Source organism: Dermacentor andersoni, chromosome 2, assembly GCF_023375885.2.
Source record: "Dermacentor andersoni chromosome 2, qqDerAnde1_hic_scaffold, whole genome shotgun sequence".
Classification (NCBI taxonomy): Eukaryota; Metazoa; Arthropoda; class Arachnida; order Ixodida; family Ixodidae; genus Dermacentor; species Dermacentor andersoni.
The window spans coordinates 91089891-91105460 of NC_092815.1; the positions used below are offsets into that span (position 1 = coordinate 91089891).

The 15570-nt window shown below is 49.6% G+C and overlaps 1 protein-coding gene across 1 annotated transcript; it reads right to left on the bottom strand.

The window, feature by feature from the left end:
• Positions 1-1804: 1804 nt before the first annotated feature.
• On the bottom strand, positions 1805-3796 carry LOC126541977 (endothelin-converting enzyme 1-like). Its single transcript, XM_050188946.1, has one exon. The coding sequence runs from the start codon at positions 3794-3796 to the stop codon at positions 1805-1807; it is 1992 nt and encodes a 663-aa protein (XP_050044903.1).
• Positions 3797-15570: the final 11774 nt, after the last annotated feature.

A 15570-nucleotide genomic window follows, 5' to 3' on the forward strand; every position in this document is an offset into this window, starting at 1 on the left:
GAACGAAGCAAAACTGTTAAAATTATCGTCCGATGCCCCAAGAGCTCCACGTTGGGCAGCCAGATGTGGGAGATACGGGGTTCTCCTCCGTACTCTTGGGACAAAGGAACGACAACACAGTAGTGCAAACAATCACAAGGGCATTTATTGCACCTTTCATAGATCAATGCCTGCTAGCCGAGTTGCTATCCCCAAAACATGCCGATGGGCGCGCGACAAATCTAGAAGTCCGACTTACCGCGACCGCATTGCGAGCGAATATGTTCGCCCCATGCTGGATCCCAACGCCTGGTAGTGCGCGTGTACAGTCACGCCAACGGTGTCCAAGGCGGCCACGCGAGGCGGTCTCGCAGAAGCATGGTCGCAGCGCGCGCGGAATGTCCACGCTGTTCGCCGGCCCGCCGGGAAAGAGACAGCGCCTTGTCCCTCGGCGCCCGAGTAACCCCGCCGCGGCGCGACGGTCGCGCCATCTCTCGCACCGCGCTTGTACCACTCCGAGCGCCGCGGGCGCCAGGCTACGCGAGCCGTGCGGGAAAACAGCATATCAGGGGATGCGTGAGAGTCGCGCATCCCCACAAGCTGCAGCAAATTTATAGTCTGACCAATTTTTCGGGCATTGGTTATGTAACAATTTCTTCCAGGCGGCTTTTCTTCTTCTATAGTCCCGTGAGCAGTCATCATTCCACCAGCGCGAAGAGGATTTGTCTTTAACTGAGTGAACCTCAGATTCAGCTTTCCTACGGGAGTCCTCTATGAGTGAACAAATTAATACTTAATAATTTAGAATTCGCTTCAGATAGAGTAGCCAATAATGATCGCAAACTACTTTGGAATTTACTGTAATTTATGTATGTTCGCGCATGAGGCACTGATAATGTTACCGGACACAATCTCAAAAGTCACCGTAATGTGATCACTATTTGTGGCACATTCAACAGTCGACCAACAGGATACGCAAAGACGTGAACCTGAGAAAGCCAAATCTAGAGCAGAAGTAGCTAAACCTCTAACAAAAGTAGGATGACCTGAATTTTGACATAAGAGATTATTGTCCTGATACCAATGCCACAGTCGAGTACCGCAATCGGCAGCGAGTGATCCGCGTCTTTGGCAGACGACGCCAGGAATGCCGCGTACGCAATCTCCAGAGAGGGAATCTCGGGAAATACCTATACCGTGTCTCTGTACATCTTTCTAGTCACAGACCAAGACAGATCGTTGTAAGAAACGTCACGGAATGCTACAAGCGTGTTCAGATCTCCCATGTTGACATGGTCGCTTCTCCCAAGTTGGATGCGGGATATTTGTCTATAGGATTTCGAGCGGAGAAGGTAGCCCCGTCACCATCAGGGCAACAGCAGAACAAAGCAGCACATATATACGGCGTACGTTTCGGGGTCATCGTCATGATCGTCAGGTGCATTTTGCGACCCCGGGCGTTGTCATTTTTCTTGTCTTTGAAATATTGTCACATTTGCACCTCGGTGTTGTCTAACTGTACACGTAGAAAAATTTAGGAGGAGCGCCAACATACTGAGGGAGTGCTTGATAATATATTTCGGTTTACCGTTCACTGCATCATTTGTCTGCAAAAAAAAAATTATCGCCACTGTAAAACAACTTCGCTAGCCCAAAATAATTTATTAAAGCAATAATCTACCCATGTATGCTTTCGTAAATGCTACACTACAAATTAAAAGTGGCAACAGATAACATATCCATGATATGGCAGTTTTAATGGGTGACAACACGTTTGTCTCAGCGCGGAGATGTACTCAATGACATGCAGCAACACGCATATGGATTAATAAAAGTAGGAGCACTTTTCTCGAGGGTTCATCCTTGAATGCGCCGGGCAATTGAAGGCCGCCGCGAAGGGAGCGAAATTCCTGGCCGCTTTGTTACAGTCCACGCGAAAGCGTCTCAGCGTGTTCGGCATGTTGCACATCGTGAAGCAGGCGGTGACGAAGAACACTCGTTCTGGGCTCCATTCCTTGGCAATCGGCAGCGAGCGATCCGCGTCTTTGGCGGACGACGCCAGGAATGCCGCGTACGCAATCTCCAGAGCGGGAATCTCGGGGAATACCGTATCGAACTCGGGCCGCAGACATGACGCCTTGTTTGCCGAGGCTTCCTTCCATATGTTTGTAGGCCACGTGTCGAGGAACTCGCCGCGTCGGTCGAACGCTGGCGTGACGCCGTCGAAAGACTTGACCACTTCTCGCGCGAACGTGAAGCCGATGCCGCCATATAAAGCGGCTTTACTGCCCGCGGCTTGGTACCAAGGAATGAACAGAGTCGCCGCTGACACACGAACCGCGTTCGAGAAGGGGTCGTACTCAAAGTGCGGCAAGGCGTACGATCGCGGAGAGTCGTCGCTGCGCCTGTAGATCGGACTCTTGCGCAGCTGCCGCCACCTTGTCACCGATCGAATCCAGTGTTGCGTAAAGCTAGCGTTCTCGTAGAACCAGGAGTGGAAAGCCTTGTTGAGCGCGTTGTCGCTAAGCGGCTCATACGGCGGCCAGATGACGGTTCTCTGATTCCGCAGCTGGTTTGCAACCAATTCCACTGATCCGTTGTCGGCCCACAAGACGCTGGACACTTTCATAATGGCAGCTTCAGTGATGTTTGCCAGCTGCTGGTCCAGAAATGCTCTCGCCTTGGGGTCAAACTGCGGGAGCAATAGTGCTGCTGTGACAAGCCAGCGGTATGCTCTTTCGATTTGTGTGGAGCAGAAGTTGTCCCCTTGCATCTCAGCACGTGTCTCAGTTCCGTACTTGGCCAGAAGCAATTTCGAGCCCGCGAGCGGAGCGATTAGCTGTACGAATTCCCACGATATGTGGTCCAGCAGTTGCTCGCGGCTGAAATTGGCGAACAGCCTGTCCACGACCATGAGAAGCTCTGTGTCCGCGGTCGTCACGCCATCCGAAGAGATGAACTGTCCGTGGCCGACCAAGTTGTCGTTGAGAGCGTCAATCCACCGACGGGCAGAAATATGAGGTGTATAACGTTGGATGTCTCCAAGTCGAGTGTGCCTTGGATGCTTTAACTCGCTGTTTTCAACTTGAACGAAGTCTGCGTAAATCGTCGTTTGCATACTCCTGATGTCCAGAATGGCATCAAGGGGCCTCATCTCTTCACCGGGAGCGAAAGCTTGGTAGAAACCCAGCCAATACTCTATGAACTTGTCCGTGAATAAGATGCCAGCCACGTTACTCCATCGCGCACTGAGAACTACTGCCGGCTGCAGGAGCAGGTTTCTTCTGCCGCCAATGTCAGTGGTGTGTAGCGACAAGTCAGCTCGGAACCAGATATCGGTGCCCCAGTTGAACACCAGATCGAGGATGACGCCCAGCGGTTCGACTCCTGGCAAAGGTGGTTCTGGCCATCGAATCTTAAGGTCCCGCATGAATTCTTTAATCTCGTAAATTCCTTTTCTGGTTTCTTCCGCGGTCCGCTTCTCTTTGCAAGAGTCGAAAAGTGCCGCTATTCGTTTTGCGATGCGCAACCTGCTCGAGGCTTCCTCGAGTCGCTGACGAAAATAGCGAATCCAGTAGTAATCGGCATGACTCATCATAGCTGAGCCAGTCCCGTGGCCTTCGATGTTTGGAGTCCAGCGTGAACAGGCGTACGCCTCGAAGTCATCGCACGGATCGACGCTGACGTTTACCCAGCCGGCGATGATCTCAGCTTGGTAGCGGCAACCCGGCGTGGCGCATAATTTGCTGCCTCTGAATGCCCTCGTGATCGTAGGGCGCTGCATCAGGTAGATGAGAAGCGCGCACATCACCGCCATGATTGCTGCAGCTTCGGCTGCGACCCGCTTGCATTTGGCCTTACTCCGTCTTCGAACGCCGCGTCGGCTCTCCAGCAGCAAGGAATCCTGCGACGCCCGACATCGGCTTATAGGTCAAACGTGAAAGACGGAATTTCAACGGCTACTTGGAAACTTGGTCCATAGATTCACACACAAAAAAAGCTCCTATTCTGGAGCTATCCTAGAGTATGAGCAACTGTCAGCCAATCGGAATGATGGGTATTTTATTAGCGAAGAAGGCCGGTCAATTCAAAAGAACACTTACAAACAAACTTACAACACTTACAATCCAAATTTTTTATTGCGATAAAAATTATATGGACAGCCCAGGCGAATTTCAGCCGTAGCCTTCGGCGGCGCCGTGATGCTCAGCATATATAGTCCAAGTGCGATAAAATCGCGGCAGCGCGCCGTATGCTGTAGGTGTAAAACCCCCTAAACTTCGTAAAGTAGTGCCACGCTTTGAAGAATGCCGCCTCCTCCTCGCGCGTTCTGGCCGAGGCCGACGCCGCCTAATAGCATCATGCGGGCCCTCGCACCGTGCATCAGCGCCATTTTTGCTCGAGAGGCGTCTACGGAGTGGCGAGGAGCTCATGTTGACGCCGTTGCTACGCTCGAGCAGTGTAGGCGGCCCCACGGTCGAGGAGGGAGCGTGAAAGTGAGGAGAAACGAGGAGGAGTGAAGGCGGAGGAGGAGAGTGTGGCTACTTTACGAAATTTAAGGGGCTTTATGTAGGTGTGAGGGAAAGCATGCGAGGGTGATCCGGGAAAGGTGGGGGCTCGGTGCGTCGGCGTCTTCTCGCGCGCGTAAGGGCGGAAACCAGGAAGGGTACACGCTGACTTTTCGCGCGCGCAATGGGGGGAGGCTGGCAGAGGGGCAAGGTAGCGCGTGTGTCCGCTTCTACCCCGGCCATGGCTGCACATGGCGCCGCTGAGCGCGGCCGAGTGCGCCCTATCTTGGATGCAATCTGTGGTGGGCTCAACGGTTAACCAACCCGAGATAGATGATGGCTCCTTGTGCTCTGTGTTCTGGCGCGCCTAGTTTCGCGTTGAAGCAGTTGCATGAAGGGGAATTCGCTCGCCGTGGCGTGATCGAAGCGGAATTTGCTTTCCGCTCTTCATCACGCGAGAGTTCTTACAGCAGGTGTCCGCGGTCATCGGGTGAGGTGTGTTCATATTTGTCTGTGTGCGCGTGGCACAGTGTGTTGTTAAGTTAGTAAGCGAATTGATACAGCAGTTTTCCAGCTGCTAAAACTACTAACTAGTTAACTACTAGTTATCTAATAATTTGCTATCGCAACCAATAAGTGCTCTTTGCCATTGGTCGGCCGCCTTCACTAATGATATGTCCGACATCACAATTGGGTATAATATGCGTTTACGAACAGTTTTAGCGCAATAACGTTTTTGTGAGTATAAGCCTTGTGAATTCGGTGTTCTCTCGACATTGGAAGCACAATAAAAATGGCGTCGATGCAGTATTGCATTGTCCCAGGTATCGTATCTGCTCGCCAAATATCACGCGGTCTCGCGGCGGCCTCTTCATATTCGCGGCATGTATAAAAAAACAGTTAATACGAAAATTACTTGTATGAACAGGCGCCGCCTAATAGTTACTACGAAGGTTTAGCCAAGGCGACTTCCAATGACGAGTACGTCTCGCAAACGAGCATCTTAGCAGATGTGTGCAGGTCACGTATAGGCAATGAGCGGCTGCGCTTTATCTGCCCTCCTGAAGGCATCAGCATGCCAACGACGAAGACATACGGGCTGTATTCTCGGCTGATCACTTTCGGCAATGCTTTCACTTGCGTGACGCGGCACCCAGGATGACGCCTCGCTGGAGCGTCGGACGTCTGGCTTAGCCAATCAGCGAGGCCTCCCTCCGGATCCGTCAGTGCTATACCAGCTCTGTTATTTATTTTATTTATTTGTACATACTGCAGCGCAATAAGCGCTATAGCAGGAGTGGATTAACAGAGGAAAGTTATACAGGTTCGGTTCCCCGGATGCTTGCGTGTATGTCAACATACCATTAAACTATAATGAGTTCAACATCCCTTTGTTGCGAACAAACCTTCGTTACGCTCAGGGTGGGTAGTCGTTGAGATAGGTGCGAAGACAATTCGTTGGGTGGCGTCGCCGTCAAACCATTGCTCTGCGTTGCATTCAAGCCCAGCCTTCCACATCTTCCGAGCGGGGTGCTGCCATTGACGTCACGGAATGCTTGCGAGCCGCCTGTGAAAGACGGCTTGGTTACCGACCGGAGAGTTGTGACAGGTCGAGTTGTGCCTGGAGCTCGTGGTCGGGCCTGGTTGGACCCAAAGTTGGCTGCCATCTTTCCTCCTGTGCGTGCAATACATAATTGTGAGAAGGGTTTGGGCGCCCGTACGACCCAACAGCCATTTAATCACGGAGCATGTAAATAACTATGAAGGAGTATAACGTAACAAAAAAAAAAAAAACGTGAAGCCAAGGAAAGTCGGCCCAACGCGTACGCGATCATGTCGCGGTAAGCTATACTCTTTTACCGCCGCGCTTAACGAATGCTCTTCCGAAAATACAACGGGCGCAATAGCAACGTGCAGCTGCCGCACTCGCATGATACAACGAAGACGATAAATGTTTACGTTGCAATAAACGACCGAAGTTTCTCAAATATGGGGATAAAATGTGCATGCAGTGGTTGAAAAAGCATCCGAACAAGTGCGAGTCGTTTAGCTATAGCTATACCGGCCACCAAGCACACTTGGCTGAGTTCGCCGAGCGCCGACTCACGTGTTGGGCCGACTTTTTGAGAGAGAAAAGGCGATGGGGGCGGCTTCACAGAGAGCGCGACAATGATAGCCGCGCCCATGGCTGCACAATTCTTTATTATTTTAGTGGAGTTCGGATAGTGAAATTTCCAAACAGAACATATCGAATAAAAATAATTGAGAAACGCGGCCTTCGAATATCGAACTGAAAACCGAACATTTTCTTATTTCTTGCGTGAAGACTGTCACGTATAAAAAACGCTTATTAACATTGTTTGACACGCGCCCATATAATGCCCTTCACAACTCATGCCCTTCCAGAGCTTCGCTGGACATCCACTTTCGCAGGGCCGGGATGGAGAGTCATTTCGTTCAAGAGGTATGTGGAACAAAAGTGCGCTTTGCCGCCAATTTGACGGCGCTTACCTCGAAACTGGTCAGCTTTAAAATTCATCCCAAGTTGTCCCTCTCATTATTTGCTGGAACGAAACATTTAGGCGCGTACAATAGTCCGTTCCTGGAAGCGCACGAGGTGATTGTTTCCTCAAGATTCCTTCTGCAGTTAAAAACCGCTTGCTGTTCATCTTGAAACCTACTTGAGAGTTTATTGTGCGGCGGTTTGTTCTGTTCTCGATGCATTCTGGGGCCCTATAACGTAAAACTATTCCAATTATGTTTTTATTCCAATCTCCTGACGTCAAATTTGCGTAACCGCCGACGCAAGCATATCGGGCGGTCACCCGCAGGGTTGTTTGAACAGACCAATCAAACGCTTTCCTCGTTCGTAGGAGGTCACTTTTGTTTGCTTGAAAAACGAATAACATTGCCTACACTGAGCGGCTTGTCTTCCTCCTAAAGAGGAAGCGTCAGCTCGGGTACTCCTATCTAAATACATGTAGAACGGGAATTTGTTTTTCTCGGCAAACACTGCACCAAATTTGACGAAGTTTGTTGCATTTAAAAGAAAAACTTGGGGGCGGGGAGGGGGTGTTCTAGTGACTGCTGGTTTCGAATTTTTCATTTAGGTCGTCAATGTTTTATTAAAAATTGGCCGAAATCGCAAATTTTCAGAAAACGAAACTATCAAGTTTAAAACTCTGTAACTCAACAATGAAAAATGATGTCACAATTCTGTGAATTTCATCTAATAGCACATATACAGCGGACAAAATTGATGTGTTACACATGAATCTAAAAAATTTAGTATTATGGAAACACGGCTTTTGCAGAACCCTTGTACACAACGTAACCAATTCACGTAAGATACAAATTGACATACCAAATTTGTCCACTTTGACTGTTAGAATAGATGCCGTTGACAGAACCGCTATATCTGTTCTTGATGCAGAGCTGTCAGTTTGTAAACGTCGTGCTTCTATTTCTTTCGAACTTTCAAAATTTTCGAAATATTTTAACCAAAATTGAGGCCCTAAATCGAAATTCCGCTTCCAACAGACACTACAATTTAACTTTCTCTCTCAAATGCAACGAATTTTATTAAAAGTGATCCAGAGGTTATCTCAGAAAAGCGTTTCTACGTTTTACATGTATTTGAATATGCCGCGTCGGAGTAGGGCCCGAGCTAAAGATTCCTCTTAAACAATTTGTCGAGGGATCAAATACATGAATAATAATTGCATTGCCATTGCCAAAGATGCTGAAAACGAATTACAAAACCGTAAAAAAAGTAAGATATATAATTCTTCATAAAAGAATATACTCGTATGTGCCAAAAATTGTGTCCAAAATAACTGATATCAATGCTTCCATGTTATTTGCCTATTTAATAAGTAAAGAAAATATCACACGAACTTTAGAACTATATCAGTTCGAAACCAGCAAAGCAGTGCATGCCGCTGATATGAAAAATGTAAAGGCCATGAAATGAACAAGTTGAGGACAAATATGTGAATGAAACTGTCATTCAAGAACCGTGTTTACATTCGTGTGCGTATGCAACGGACAGTTCAAAATATCAATGACGCTGGCATTTGTTCCAATGTATTACGCAGGAGCAGCTGTCACTGGGCGTGTGTTGTAATTGCACCGAAATTATAGTCGCAACAAAGAGCACGTACAAAAAGCAGGAGTTCTGCAAAATATACGAGGGCGAGTCAAATGAAAGTGAGCCAATGAGAATATATGACAAACGGGGTCCTTTATTTAAAAGTAATCTCTATGAGCATTTAGACGTTTATCCCATTGACTAAGGAGTCGCGTGATTCCGGTCTCATAAAATTCCTTGGGTTCCTGCTTCAAAAAGTCTGCTACTGACTCTTTCACGTCATCGTCCAACACGAATGTGATTCCCTTGAGCCGTTTTCTTTTTTTTTTTTTTCTTTTCGGTTGCCCCAAAATGTGGATGTCGCAAGGCGACAGGTATGGGCTGTGTGGCGGATGTTGCAGCGTTTCCCACTTGAACGTTGCCAGTTTTGTATTAAATACATCAGCGATTTGGGGACGGGCATTGTCGTGGAACAAGATGCCAATTTTCCACATCGTTTCTTCTTGATTGCAACACGCAGCCGTTCCGGCGTTTCACACTATCGGAAACAATTGATATTCGCTCAAGACTTAGCAAATTCTATCCGTAATGGTCCCTGACGATCGAAAAAAAAAAGTCAACAACACCTTTTCGGCGAGAATGATGGCCTTTGCTTTCTTTGGGGGTGGAGAATTCGAATGTTTCCATTGTAAGCTTTGCCGTCGTGTTTCAGGCTCGTAGTAGTGGCATCGTGATTTGTCCCCGATCACAATTGCAGACAAGAAGTCGTCATCCTCATTGTCTTACCGGATCAGCTCAGTCAAGGCAGCGCCGATATTCTCCGTCTTCTGGCGGTGGTTCAAAATCTTGGGCATCCATTGCGCACACAAAAGCCGATGACAGAGATGTTCATGAATTATGGCGTGAACCGAATCGTGACTGATGTTCAGACGCTCTGCCAGTTCATCGATGCTTATCCTCCGTTCTTGTCTCATCACCTCATCAACTTTTGCAATTTTGTTAAGAGTAATTTCACGATGGTTTTAGTCCCGTCTTGGATCGTCTTTGCAACTTTCGCGTCCTCCTTTGAACCGTTTGCTCCAACGCTTCACAGTGGCCAATGAAATGCGATGTTCAACGTACACGGCAGCCATACGGCGACTAATTTCTTTTTAAGAAATACCTTCAGCAGTCAAAAACTTCACGACACCACGCTGTTCAACTTTTGGAGTTTCCAATATGTCACGCAACCATGTTCAACCGAATGTATGAGAGCATTACAGAACCTTTATCCTTACACCTGCGTGCCACTTTTGTAAATAAGACATCCCTCTCTTCTACGCACATGCCTCGCAGATAATGAACCGAACCATTATTGCGCGGAGTGGGTAGGCTCACTTTCATTTGACTCGCCCTCGTACATTAGAAATGCGAAGATAGAATGGGATGTACAAATGCGAAGATAGAGCTTGATAAAGGGCAAAAAAGTGTCACTGGAAACAAAGTTCACTGCACGTATGCACATAATCTCCAAACAAGATATTTAAATATACGTATAAGTTTCCAATAAATGTACGTATCTAAGAAAAAGTCACGGTGTATAATGCGTCAAACGAAGCAAATAAACATGTTGCTCAATCACAGATTCACAGAATCCTAGATACCGCCCCCACTCCATCTACTCCCCCCGATGTATCGCGCGCGATGAAAGATGGCTAGCTTGCTGTCCGCTTTTCTCCTTTGCGCACACGAGACTGAGTCACCATCGTTGGCTCACCCATTCCAGCCCCCCCCCCCCCTTCCCGTACGCTTTCACTCGCACATACAGCATGCGGCGCTCGGTGACGATGTTATCGCCCTTGGACTTTATACGAAACATGAGGGCGACGGTGACGGCAGGAATGCGCCCGGAGTGTCAATATAATTGCTATCGCAATAATATAATAAGAGTATCCGGCAACTGAAGCCTCCCGTGGCCCATTACTTTCCGCAAAGGAAGAAGTAACAAAATCGAACTTTCACCATGCAACAATTCGCTGCGCCGCAACAATGTTTTTTTTTTTCCTTTTTTGGGGCGGGGGCACCAAAATAAAAAAAAAAACCAAGGAAAATATGTTGGCCACAATTGAATGCCTACTTTGCGCACTAATGTGGCTACCGAATGAATATTAAAAAAAAAAAAACGTGAGACGCTTGGTCCTCAGAGAGCCATACGCATACTGCTCGGTAACCTACACCGGCCAGCCAAGACTTTCTGGAGAGGTCGCCCTCAGGCGAACGCGGTGCAATCCGTTGAGTCCCCACAGTGATGGCGGTGAGCGACCATTGTTTCTTTTTCTCGTTTGCTAGCCAGAAAGCGTTTAAAACTCTGCCAGGTGAAAATCCATTGGGCCAGAGAAAACCGAACACGCACCGAAGTGCGCCGCGCGCTGGTCGGGGCAACACGAGAAAAACGTATGCGCTCTGGCTGGCTCTGGCAGCCCGCGGGTAGGGTAGCAAGACAAAAAAAAAATTGAAGACGCTCAATGTGTCCTCGCGAATGAAAGTCAAAGTAGGAAAAATAAATAAGAACATAGTTACATCGGCTGGCTTTAGTGTCTTAACATGGATGCTTCGGCGTAGGTGAAAAAAAATTTTGATATTTTTTTATGTGACATGACGGCACAAATGAACCACCACAACGCTTTGTCCCGTCGGACCTCGCTGCGTCCTTTGTCAACTTGTCAAATAGTGTGTTGATTTGGCTTGCCCCGTTGTATGTTCCAATGCAAGACTTTAGAAAAGTCAATGCACCTTTGGCGTCAAATGTTTATAACAGCATTAGACCCACAAAGTTCCGCAATTGAAAATCTAAAGCACTACTTTGGAAATGTCAATGCACCTTTCACATCAAAAGTTTATGAGATTTATACCCATAAAGTTTCGGAATTGATATCCATGCGCTCCGTAGATACCGCGGCCTCCGCGAGATGCCGCGGTGAGCCCGCTTGTCATCAAAACGCCATTGAAACTTTGTGCTCGGAGGGGCTGCTTGCGTTATGTGACTCCCGGTGCATGGGCGTTGCCACGAAATCCAGCCCGAGTTTGGAATTTTCGCGGTGAAATGTCTTTTCGATTTTCGAGCATGAAAAAGACATTCTAGACAAAATCCAGAATGATTTCCGGCGCCAGGGGTTGCTTTGGTCGGCGTTGCATTGACAGCACGAAAAAATTTCGGGGGGGGGGGGTGGCTGAAGCCCCATAAGCCTCCCCCCCCCTGGCTACGCCCCTGCTTGCCTGTACTACGGTGGCATTTCTAAACGTCGATGATGACAAAATGTTCTCGAATAGCGTTAACTATCTCGAAAACTTGTGAGTGATTAAGCTATTAATACACGCTGGTTCGTGCGTCTAGCTGCAATTCATAACTTTATCTTTATTTTTTTGTCGCTTCTGCGTAACTTGATAAAAGCTTACGTCTGTACGGTTCAACGAAAATCAATGAAAGAATGATCCGCTCACCAGAACCCGAGCCTTCAGCTGCGCTTGCTTTGGCCAGCCTCTTGGAAGTCGGTTGCCTGTTGGTCTGCTGCGACGTCTTCTTACGGGAGCCGGTTCTGCGAGGCTCCTTGGACTTGGTTCCCTCGCTCGTGTCGTCACTTCGGGTCACTAATTCACCCTTCGATTTCGGGGTGTGGGACCTAGACTTAAGACCCGACTTGGGGCTCCTGGTTCGCGCTTCCATCCTTCTTGTAGTCGTCTTCTACTATGGAAGCGGCACGTGGCTGTGAGTGGGCGCGCGCTGACATTTTTTTTCTTTCTTTATTGACTGTGCTTGAGGCGTCCTTTGATATTATCGTTATGATTATCGTGGTTATTATTATTATTATTACTATTATTATTATTATTAATAGATAGATAGATAGATAGATAGACAGACAGACAGACAGACAGACAGACAGACAGACAGACAGACAGACAGACAGACAGACAGACAGACAGACAGACAGACAGATAGATAGATAGATAGATAGATAGATAGATAGATAGATAGATAGATAGATAGATAGATAGGTAGATAGATAGATAGATAGATAGATAGATAGATAATCTTTATTTAAAGAATATTGACACGTGTACTTATCTTTATCGGGCAACCACGTTTCGCCGCTTAACAACTGTAATCGCACAGCGAGGGACGCGCCTGTATGTATCCGACGTTTCTGGAAAGTTATCGACGCTTCTATCCGCGTGTCTGTTGTCGCCGAACCTTGTGTTATCAGATTTCATAGCGTGACACGAATGGTGTAGAACTTTGTGGAAGACACGCGGGTCCCATCAGTTAATCTGGAACATTCGACGACTGATCTATAAAAGCCGACGCGCTTGACCCGCTGATCAGATTTTCGACGATCGCCGAGCGTGTTCGCCGCTATCGTTGCGCTATAAGTGTAGCCTGTTTTGTGGGCACAGGTTCGCCCAATAAAAGTTAGTTTTCTTGTTCACAGTATTGCTACTGTGTTCTTTCTTCAACGTCACCACCACGTGACATCTGGTGGAGGTGCTTTACCTTCATGTACCGGACGCCCCCGACAAGCCGTAACTCAAGCCCGGACCGCAAAGACAACACCAGCGCCGTCCCGGAACATCGAGCAAGCCGCCGTCTTCAACAGCTGCCCCCGGAGCACGGACTGTTACCTGAGACCAAGAAGATTGTGCCCAAGGCAACTCCAATGGCAGCCCCAGCGTCCCCCATCGTGCTGCAGCAGCCCAGGGAACCACCGACGTTCCGCGGTTCCACATTTGAGGACCCGGAAAGCTGGCTGGAAACGTATGAGAGGGTCGCTAAATTTAACAGCTGGGCAAACGAGGACAAACTGCGATATGTCTTCTTCGCTTTGGAAGACGCGGCCAGGACGTGGTTCGAGAACCGAGAAGCCACCTTAACGACCTGGGAACTCTTCCGAAGCGGCTTCCTGCAGACATTCGCAAGCGTCGTACGCCGAGAACGAGCCCAAGCGCTATTAGAAACCCGGGTGCAGCTCCCTAATGAGACGACCGCAATCTACACGGAAGAAATGAGCCGTCTCTTCCGCCACGCCGACCCTGACATGCCCGAGGAGAAGAAAGTCCGCCTGCTGATGCGTGGTGTGAAGGAGGAACTTTTTGCCGGAATGGTACGAAGTCCACCGAAGACCGTCGACGAGTTTCTTCGCGAGGCCATCAGCATCGAGAAGACACTCGAGATGCGAAACCGGCAATTCGACCGCCGCACAAACTCGACAAACTACGCCGGAGTTCAATCACCGGCCACCGACGACCTGCGCGAGACTATCCGAGCGGTCGTGCGGGAGGAGCTACAAAAGCTATTCCCACCATCACAGCCTCAAGTGGCTTCGATTGCCGACGCCGTCCGTGAGGAGCTCCAGCAACAACTTGGAGTAGCCCCTGTATCGCCGCAGCCTGAGCCGCAAGCGATGACCTACGCCGCCGTCGCACGCCGTCAAGGTCCCCCTACGCGACCGCGCCAGGGCCCTGTCACGCCGCAGTTCCGTCGTCCGCCGCCGCCAGCGCCAGCACGACCACCCGTCGCCCAGCGCACCTACGCGAGGAAGACGGACATTTGGCGAGCCCCCGACCACCGCCCGCTCTGCTACCACTGCGGTGAAGCAGGGCACATCTACCGCCGATGCCCATACCGGGAGATGGGACTCCGAGGGTTCGCCGTTAACGCGCCGCGACCACAGATTGGCGAAAGACCTCGCGATATCGCCGACTACCTCGCCGCTACTCAGTGGAGCTCTCGACGACCGTCGCGTTCGCCATCACCAGGCCGCTACCTGTCGCCGCAGCGCCGACCATACACTGGCCCAGCCCGGGGCCGGTCAGCGAGCCCATATCCGGAAAACTAAAAGCAGCAACCGATGGAGGTGCGGTTGCTGTTCGTCGAACTGACGAAGATCCTCCGCCGCCGACGAAGACACCGACGAAACTACCTCGACGACATAACGACACGCCGCCGTCCCGACGAAATCAGGAAGCCAAGACTACACCGATGAAAGAAGACTTGACGACGCGACGTTCCAACTTCAGTTCAACACGACGCAGCCGTGATCCGACGCCAAGACCTAACTGTAACGCAAGACAGAGAACCACCGACCTCGACGTGCTTCTCGACGGCCACGCAGTCACCGCCTTAGTAGACACAGGAGCCGATTACTCCGTCATGAGTGGACACATCGCCGTCCAGTTGAAGAAGGTTAAGACTGCATGGGAAGGCCCTCAAATGCGGACCGCTGGAGGACACCTGATTACGCCGACAGGAATGTGCACGGCAAGAATTACCATCCACGACCGGACTTACCCTGTCACCTTCGTTATCCTCCAACAGTGTTCACGAGACGTCATTCTCGGCATGGACTTCCTCAACCAACACGGCGCAGTCATCGACCTGAAGTCGAAGTCAATAACGCTGTCGGAAGATAATGCGATACCGCCGGAGCGCCCTCGTAGTCACCACGCCTTGAGTGTGCTCGAACATCAAGTGAGCATCCCGCCTCGCTACAGCATTTTTATTTCGGTCAGCACCGAAACACCCACTGACGTAGAAGGCGTCATCGAAGGCGACCAACGTCTACTGCTAGACCGTGAAATTTGCGTCGCAAGAGGGATCGCTCGACTGCACGGAGGACACACGAAAGTGTTGCTGACAAACTTCAGCCAGGAGTTCAAGCACATCAACAAGGGCACGACGATCGCATACATCGAGGAAATTCTGGAAAACAGCAATGCGTTTGTCCTCTCGGATTCTGCCGCATCTACCCCGACGACCGTAGTCCCCGAGCCAGACTTCGACATAAATCCAAGTCTCCCCACGATTAAGCAACAACAGCTCAGAAGTCTACTTCGACGATACAAAGAGTGCTTTTCGACGTCATCAAGGATTCGACAAACCCCAGTCGCAAAGCATCGCATAATAACCGAAGAGGGCGCTCGACCTCTCCGCCAGAGCCCATACCGAGTTTCGACGCGAGA

Bases quoted from the DNA above. Each gene is read 5' to 3' on its own strand.
- LOC126541977 (XM_050188946.1), bottom strand. From the start codon at position 3,796: ATGGCGGTGATGTGCGCGCTTCTCATCTACCTGATGCAGCGCCCTACG.